The sequence below is a fragment of the Nematolebias whitei genome, chromosome 18, assembly GCF_014905685.2.
Source record: "Nematolebias whitei isolate Nwh7 chromosome 18, NemWhi1, whole genome shotgun sequence".
Lineage (NCBI taxonomy): Eukaryota > Metazoa > Chordata > Actinopteri > Cyprinodontiformes > Rivulidae > Nematolebias > Nematolebias whitei.
Genome location: NC_056515.1, coordinates 11,859,550 through 11,867,858, shown reverse-complemented (window position 1 = coordinate 11,867,858; position 8,309 = coordinate 11,859,550). Strand labels below are relative to the sequence as shown.

Below are 8,309 nucleotides of genomic sequence, written 5' to 3'. Positions count from 1 at the left end.
GGCGAGTGACTTTACTGGTGGGCAGCACGGTGGTGCAACTGGTAGAGCTGCTGCCTCCCAGCGAGCAGGTCTTTGGCTCAAACCCCGGTCCAGGGGCCTTTCTGGGTGGAGTTTGCATGTTCTCTCCGTGCATGCGTGGGTTTTCTCCGAGTACTCCGGTTTCCTCCCACAGACCAAAAAACATGCATGTTAGACTGATTGGTAACTCTAAATTGTCACTAGGTGTGAGTGAGAGAGTGAATGGTTGTTTGTCTCGTTTGTCTCTATGTGTCCCTGTGATGGACTTGCGACCTGTCTAGGGTGTACCCCGCCCCTCACACAGTGGTTGCTGGACATGGGCACCAGCGACCCCCGTGACCCAAAATGGAATAAGCGGGTAAAGAAAATGGATGGATGGACTTTACTTGTGACTCACTCTGAAGCCTTGCTAATTCAGGAAAGAATTTGTTATGGCACACTTCATTAGCTTAAACCTAATGAAATGAAATTAAATAGAATCTGTCACAATCAGTATGGTGCTGAACCCGAATGCAGACATACACGGGAACTCAAATATAAATAAAGAATATCAATTTATTAAAAGAAACTCAAAACAACAGCTTAGATGGCAGCAAAACTTACGTGAGTACAGGGAAACACAAGGAACAGAATGTGACAGGTGATGAGCAATAGACATAGACAACGTGAAAACACAAAGAAGCAGAACTTAAAAGGACATTAACAAGACACAATGACAAACACCTGGGGAAAGACAATGAGGAACAGGTCACTGTGGCAGGAGCTGGAGCCAGTGGTGAGTTTAGCCTCTTTTGGGGGTACTCAAGCACCCCTAAATTTTAACTCAGCACCCCTGAAAAATTAAGAAACCATCATTACGATTTTGTAAGGAAACTCAGTTCTAAAACATTAGATTCAACAAAATATTGAATAAATATGGAATAAATATGGAATAAATGGTGACACTTGAAGAGGACAGTAAAATCTATGATTGTTTTGCAGGAATTGGATCTTAAACGCCATCTGTCAATCATTTCATTAGGCTCGTCAGCAACTGACCAATTGGCAACCTCAATTTGTCCTGAAGTGAAACGCTCCTTATCTGCAGGAGCTCCACCCCTTTTCTTACGACAACATTGTCGGGGTTTTGCATTACAAATGTTTTTCGGTCTTTGGAATTTCGTGGAAAATCATCAGAAAAAATGGTTAAATGTTGTCAGTGGGACACATGCAATTCAGACCATGTTACACTGAGTGTTTAGAGGATGAATACAGTTTATTGTTTCTAAAACCAAAACAGAATCTGGAAAAATATAAAAGATGGATAAAGGCTGGTGGCCGACCCCATGATCAGCTGAATTTTACAGTGATAAATAGGAAGTACGACATGTTCGTCTGTATGAAGGTAACTGCAAGTAAGGTTGCAGTAAGGTTGGACCCAGATGCAGGCAAACACAAGGAGTTCACATAAAAAATATAAATGTATTTTATAATTGAACAGAAACAAACCTCAAAAATAAAGTTCTCAAAGAAACACAGATAATACAATCAAAACTCACAATTTGTGATAGAAACTTGTGTAACAGAAAAAATTCTGATAAAAAAAAAAAAAAAAAAGAAAAACAAGATTTTTTTAGGCTTTGTCAGAAAAAAGGAAATATGTGAGTGATTTTCCCTACAAGGTCTTCCAAGGGTTAAGAGAGGTGTGCAGACATTTTTTATCCACTGTATTTCTAAAGAGTATTGCACCATGCAAACCTCTTTATATCACCCTGATTAAATAAAAACACAAACAGCAACCAGAAATAGTCTTTATTTTGGCAAATGAATAACTTGTTTTTATAATTGTCACCTAGAAAACTTTGACTGCAATTCACCATTTAGCTTGGTTAATAGTTAATGCCATGTAAGATTAGAATTGGGCTTTGCCTCATTCAAACCTGTGGTTCATTAAAAAATTTAAAAACACACACTTTCCCTCACCCCCCGTGAACCGTGAAGTAGCGAGGGACTACTGTATTCACATTTGTTAAACAAAGCACTTGTGACATAAAATACACCTTGTTGATGAAAGAGCAATGGTGATCGTCCCTTTAGTTTTCCATAGGACAGATGCATGATGGGAAGTTGAACACATATGGCAGAGTCATAAAAATCACAGCTACAGATCTCATCATGACAGACCCGCCTCATTCTGAGGACAAGTCACGATCACAAAGAAACATTGGCTGTCAAGTGTCTAAAGTACTCGAGGTCTTTTGGGGGCTATTTGTTTGCTAGCTTGTTCCTCTTCTTGGAGAGCACATCGGAAAGACTTGACTTTATCTAAAAGAAGAGAAACCATCACACAGTTGTTATAGGACACCTTTCTCCAACCTGAAAATACCAAATTGTTTCTCATCACAAACAGTGGTTTGGTGGTTTGGTTATAGAATCTTGATATTGCGATACGGCAGTGTGGCCACAATAATATTTTAAACGTTTGTCTTTTATTAATATCTGTTAAATTTATGTGATAATTAAAGTGTCTTGGTAGTTATTGATTTCTTCTGATATAATTTTCTTGTGTTTAGCTTGTCTTGTAGAGTTAGGGATTTAGAGGCATACTGTGGTAGTGGTTGTTTGTATTCCTTGTGGCAGAGCAAAAATGGTATATTGGAAAGATCATCTATACATCTACCCTTGCTGTGAGCTGGATTATTTGAAAAACAAATGAGGTAGAGGATTCCAATTTGGTGTGTGCCTGCATCTATGTGTAAGAAAGGTGTCTTTGAAAAACTGGGTTCTTCCATTAAACTCCTCCTTGTATTGCCACCTTATTGTGGTGGAGGATTTTGTGTGCCTGAAGGATACTAGGAGCTATGCTGTTGGGGACATTGTAATTGCTCCTGGTAGGGTCTCCCAAGGCAGATAGGTTCTAGGTGAAAGGCCAGATAAAGAGCGACTCAAAAGACATTTATGGATAAAAAGGAACAAGGAACTCAGTGCCCCTTGACCGGATGAGGGTTACCGGGGCCCTACCCTGGAGCCAGGCCTGGGGGAGGGACTTGTCGGCGAGTGTCTGGTGACTATTGGTCTCTACCCATGGGGCCCGGTCAGGCTAAGCCCAAAGGAACAACATGGGTTTGCCTTCTTGTGGGCGTACCACCTACAGGAGGGGCACTACAAGTTGGGTGCAAGACGCTATGGGCAGTGGCTGAAGGTGGGAACCTTGGCGCTCTGATCTTGGCTTACCAAAGCTGACGCTTGGGACATGGAACATAACCTCTCTGGTAGGAAAGGAGCCTGAGATTGTGCATCAGGTTGAGAGGTACCGACTAAATATAGTTGGGCTCACCTCGACGCACTGTATGGGCTCCGGAACAAACCTCCTTGAGAGGGGCTGGACTTTATACCACTCTGGAGCTGCCTATGGTGAGAGGCGCCGAGCTGGTGTGGGTCTACTTTTAGCCCCCCGACTTGGTCCCTGTGTGTGGGAGTTTTCCCTGGTGGATGGAAGGGTAGCTTCCCTGCACCTTCAGGTGGGCAAACAGGCTCTGACTGTTGTTTGTGCCTATGTGCCAAACAGAAGTTAAGTATTCAACCTTCTTGGAGTCCTTGGTGGGGGTGTTGGAAGGTGCACCAGCTGGGGGCTCCTTTATTCTGCTGGGGGACTTCAATGCCCATGTGGGTAACAACAGTGTAACCTGGAGGGGCATGAGACGGCTGTGGCTGAGTGGTTAGAGCAGTCGTCCTCCAATGCGAGAGTTTGGGGTTCGAATCCACCAGCAGTCACATGTCGAAGTGTCCCTGGGCAAGACACTGAATCCCTCATAGCCTCTGATGTATGTCCCATCAGTGTATGAATGTGATAAAGCACTGATTAGTCTCTTTAGAATGATTTGTTCAATTAGCTTTGTAGAGATCTAGTAGAGTGTTGTATGAATGGGTAAATGAGGACACAGATTGTGGTGTAAAGCGCTTTGAGTATCTTGAAATAAGATAGAAAGGTGCTACATAAGTACAGTCCATTTATCATGATTGGGAGGAACGGCTTCTCTGATCTGAACTCAAACAGTGTTCTGTTGTTGAACTTCTGTGCTTGTCATAGTTTGTCCATCACAAACACCATGTTCGAACATAAGGGTGTCCAAAAGTGCACTTGGCATCAGGACGTCCTTGGTCATAGATTGATGATTGACTTTGTAATCATGTCATCTGATTTGCAGTCGTTTGTTTTGGACACTCGGGTGAAAGGAGGAGCTGAACTGTCAACTTATCACCACCTAGTAGTGAATTGGATCAGATGGTGGGGGAAGATGCCGAACAGACTCAGTAGACCCAAACATGTAGTGAGGGTTTGCTGGGAACGTTGGGCAGAAGAATCCATCAGAAAGATCTTCAACTCGCACCTCCAGGAGAGCTTTAACTGCATCCCAGATGAGGCAAGGGACATAGAGTCCAAGTGGGCCATGCTCCACGCCTCAATTGTTGACATAGCTGCCTTGAGCTGTGGACGCAAGGTTGTCGATGCTTCTTTTTCATTCAACCTTTATTTATACAGGTTAATCCTATTGAGCTTTAGAGACTTATTTAAAAGAGAGACCTAATTTCTTTAACAAAGCTTATTGTGGTGGCCATCCTCGAACTCTGTGGTGGACACCCCACTTTAGGGAGGCTGTCAAGCGAAAGAAGGAGTCCTATTGGGCCTTGTTGGCTGATGGGACTCCGAAGGCACCTAAGGAGTCCTGGAGGGCCAAGTGGTCTGCAGCTGTGGCTATTGCTGAGGCAAAAGCTTGGATCTGGGAGAAGTTTGGTAAGGCCTCGGACAAAGACTCTATGTCTACTCCAAGGAGGTCCTGGCAAACCATCAGGCGGCTGGCATCACATCACATTGCCGGTAGTAAGTCAGACCCCTTCAGGGTGGGAGCTGGACTTCACCAAGGCTGCCTGTTGTCACAGATTATGTTCATAACTTTTAAGAAGAACCTCAATATCTTCTTTTCTGCCACTTCCAGTTCTTTCTCCTGTCTTTTTGTCAGTGCCTCTGTCTCCAGACCATACAACATAGCTGGTCTCACCAGTGTTTTGTAAACTTTTTTTTTTTACCTTTGCTGCCACTCTTTTGCCACAAATAACTCCTGAATCCTTTCTCCATTCACTCCATCCTGCCTGGACTCTTTTCACCTCTTTACCACATTCCCCATTTTCCTGGACAGTGGACCCCAAGTACTTGAAGTCATGCACCTTTGTGACATCTGCTCCTTGTAGCCTCACCTGCCTCCCTCTCATTGACACAAATGTATTCTGTCTTACTACAGCTGACTTTCATTCCAATTCATTCACGTGCATACCTCCACCTGTCTAAGTTCTCTTCCACCTGTTCACTGCTCTCACCACATCTCACATTGTCATCTGCAAACATCAGTCTACGGAGATTCCTGCCTGACCTTAATTGTTAATTGGTCCATCACCAGAGCAAACGAGTGGGCTCGGAGCCAATCCTTGATGCAATCCCACCTCCATCCTGAAGCTATCTGTCACTCTTACAGCACATCTCACCACTGTCCTGCTGTCCTCATACATGTCCTGTACCAGTCTAGCATACTTCTCTGCCACTCCAGATTTCCTTGTGCAATACCACACCTCCCTAGGCACTCTGTCATATGCTTTTTCTAAATCAACAATGACGCAACAAAGTTCTTTTCAGACACTCTCTGTATTTCTCCATAAGCATCCTCAAAGCAAATAGTGCATCTGTGGTGCTCTTTCTCAGCATGAAACCATACTGCTGCTCACATATAGTCACCACTTATCTAAGTTTAGCTTCCCCAACTCTCTCTCAGATCTTCATTGTATGACTCATCAACTTAATTCCCCTGTAGTTGCTACAACTTTGTACATCACCCTTTTGTTTTAAATGGGCACCAGCACACTTCTCCTCCCTTCCACAGGCATTTTCTCACCCTCAAATATGCCATTGAATATTTGAATCAAAAACTTCACTGCCATCTCTCCTAGACATTTCCAAACCTCCACTTGCATGTCATCAGGCGCTATTGCCTTCCCCTTCTTCATTTTGCATTGGCATTCATTGGCATTCTGCATTCATTGGACAGATGTGGGTGAGTGGTTAGAGCAATCATCCTCCAATGCGAGGGTTGTGGTTTGATTCCACCAGCAGTCACATGTTGAAGTATCACTGGGCAAGACAATGAACCCCTCATTGCCTCTGATATGTGTCCCATCAGTGTATGAATGTGATCCAAATGCACTGACTAGTTTCTTCAGAATAATTTGTTCAATTAGCTATTTAATGGTGTATAAGGTAATGGATTACCATGCACAATGCTGCTAAATAAGATTTTTTTTGTCAAATCAAGTTTAACTTACACAGCATATTATCCTATTGGTATATAACAAGATTTACCTCAAAACTAACAGTGTCCAACATGTGACTTGCTATAATGTAAACCAGTTTCCTTCATCCATGGAAAAGATTTCCCTATCGTCTATCTTGATCGTGATTGGCCAAATGATTCGCTTTCCATCAAAGATGTTATATTGTAGTCAGAAACCTTGTTGTTCCTTAAAGTCCAATCAATGGGAAATTATGCCATATACCACACCTTTGACCTTTATGTTTTGTGTAAAGCGCTTTGAGTATCTTGAAATAAGATAGAAAGGTGCTATATAAGTACAGTCCATTTACCATTTACCATTTACCATTTTATGTGTTGGTGTCTTTGTAGTTTTTCTTTAACACCTACTTGACCTTGACTTCATGCCAATTTGAGGTCTAGATTAATTTTTTTTTGTTCTTTCTGAATACTAGCTTACTTATCGTTCTTTATGATCATTTAGGGGTTTAGATGAATGCTAATTAACAATGAAAAAACATGTTAGAATGAGCCTGAGCAATCAGTGGCTGAAAGATGGACCTTTACCTCTGAGCTCAGTGAGAATGTCTATCTTCTGATCTAGGATCTGTTCCAGTTGAGTTGCATATGATTCAACATCATAGTCTACTTCTTCCGTCATTTCTAAAAGCACCTTCTCATCTTCCAACCAGCGGATTGATTCCTGGAAACAACACAATGCTGTTCAAACCTTACAAAGATATGTCAACTTTTTTATCAACCCCCAAAGTCAAGATGCAGTAATTATACAATATATCTAGTCAAGTTTGACATTCCCCTGAAATCCCCTTCTATTTAGTCTGTAAATACAAATGATTCATTTTGATGCACGGATATTTTAGTTATTTGGTTTGTTAGTCCAAGCTTGAAATGTCTGTACTGCTATACCTGAAACACCACTCTGTGGTCCTCCAACACCTGCTCCTCCATCTCCACCAGCTGAGAAACAACTTCATGGAAGGTGAACAGTTGCGGAGAAACTTCTTCCTCCTGAAATAATCAAGAAAAAAATAAAAAAAATTGTTCCAACAGAGGCTGTTTTGTGAGACTGACTGTTTCTAAAAATACCTACAAAATAGATTCAGTTTACAACTAACAAAATTACCTAATAGTGACTATTCTGTATGCTGATGGTGGCTCGTTCGCATACCAGAAAAAAAATATATTAAAAGAAACATTACTTGAGAAAAATAAGACTTGAATGTGCCTGTGAACCTTGGTTAAAACACACATCTGAAATACAGCGTGCTCCCAAATATGGTTCTGTTGTGAGGAAGCAGTGTTGCTAAGTTGTGTAAAATTCTTCTTCTTGTTTTTGGCTATTCCCACTTCAGCGGTCTGCACAGCCAGTCATCCTCCTTCATCTCACTCAGTCCTCTGTGTCCTCTGTTCTCACTCTAACTACTTTCATGTCCTCTTGACAACGATATAGGATTAAACAGTATTATACCCACTGGAATTGTTTTGACTTCAAAGTGCAAGGCAATGTATAATAATGATCTTAGCAGTGTGTCCTCTGCCCCTTGTAGCCTCACAGGGAACAGTGAGGCTGAAACAGTGAAGTGGAAACCTGCCTCCTTCTCAATCACACACACGGACTTTGTCTTACTACGTTTGGCATTCATTCCTCAACTTTCAAGTGCATATCTACTTATCTGTGATCTCTTCCACCTGTTTCCTGTTCTCACCACAGATCACAATCTGCAAACATCATAGCCCTTAGGGATTCCTGCCTGACCTAATTTGTTAAGTCTGTCCATCTCCAGAGCAAACAAGAATGAGCTCAGAGCTGACCCTTGATGCAGTATCACCTCCATCTTGAAGTTATCTGTCACTCCTACAGCACATTCCTGCACTATCCTGTTGTCCTCAAACATGTCCTGTACTGGTCAAACATGTTCTGCTGTCCTTATA

At 42.2% G+C, this 8,309-nt stretch overlaps 1 protein-coding gene across 1 annotated transcript in view; it reads right to left on the bottom strand.

Moving 5' to 3' along the window:
- Window positions 1–2,236: 2,236 nt before the first annotated feature.
- LOC119425035 (kinesin-like protein KIF2A) overlaps window positions 2,237–8,309 on the bottom strand; it is a 64,627-nt gene continuing 58,554 nt past the window's right edge. Inside the window, exons 17-19 of the mRNA XM_037692558.1 lie at window positions 7,284–7,385; window positions 6,924–7,059; window positions 2,237–2,322 (exon numbers count right to left, since the gene is read on the bottom strand). Coding sequence (XP_037548486.1) covers window positions 2,237–2,322; window positions 6,924–7,059; window positions 7,284–7,385 — 324 coding nt within the window. The remainder of the gene's footprint in view (window positions 2,323–6,923; window positions 7,060–7,283; window positions 7,386–8,309) is intronic.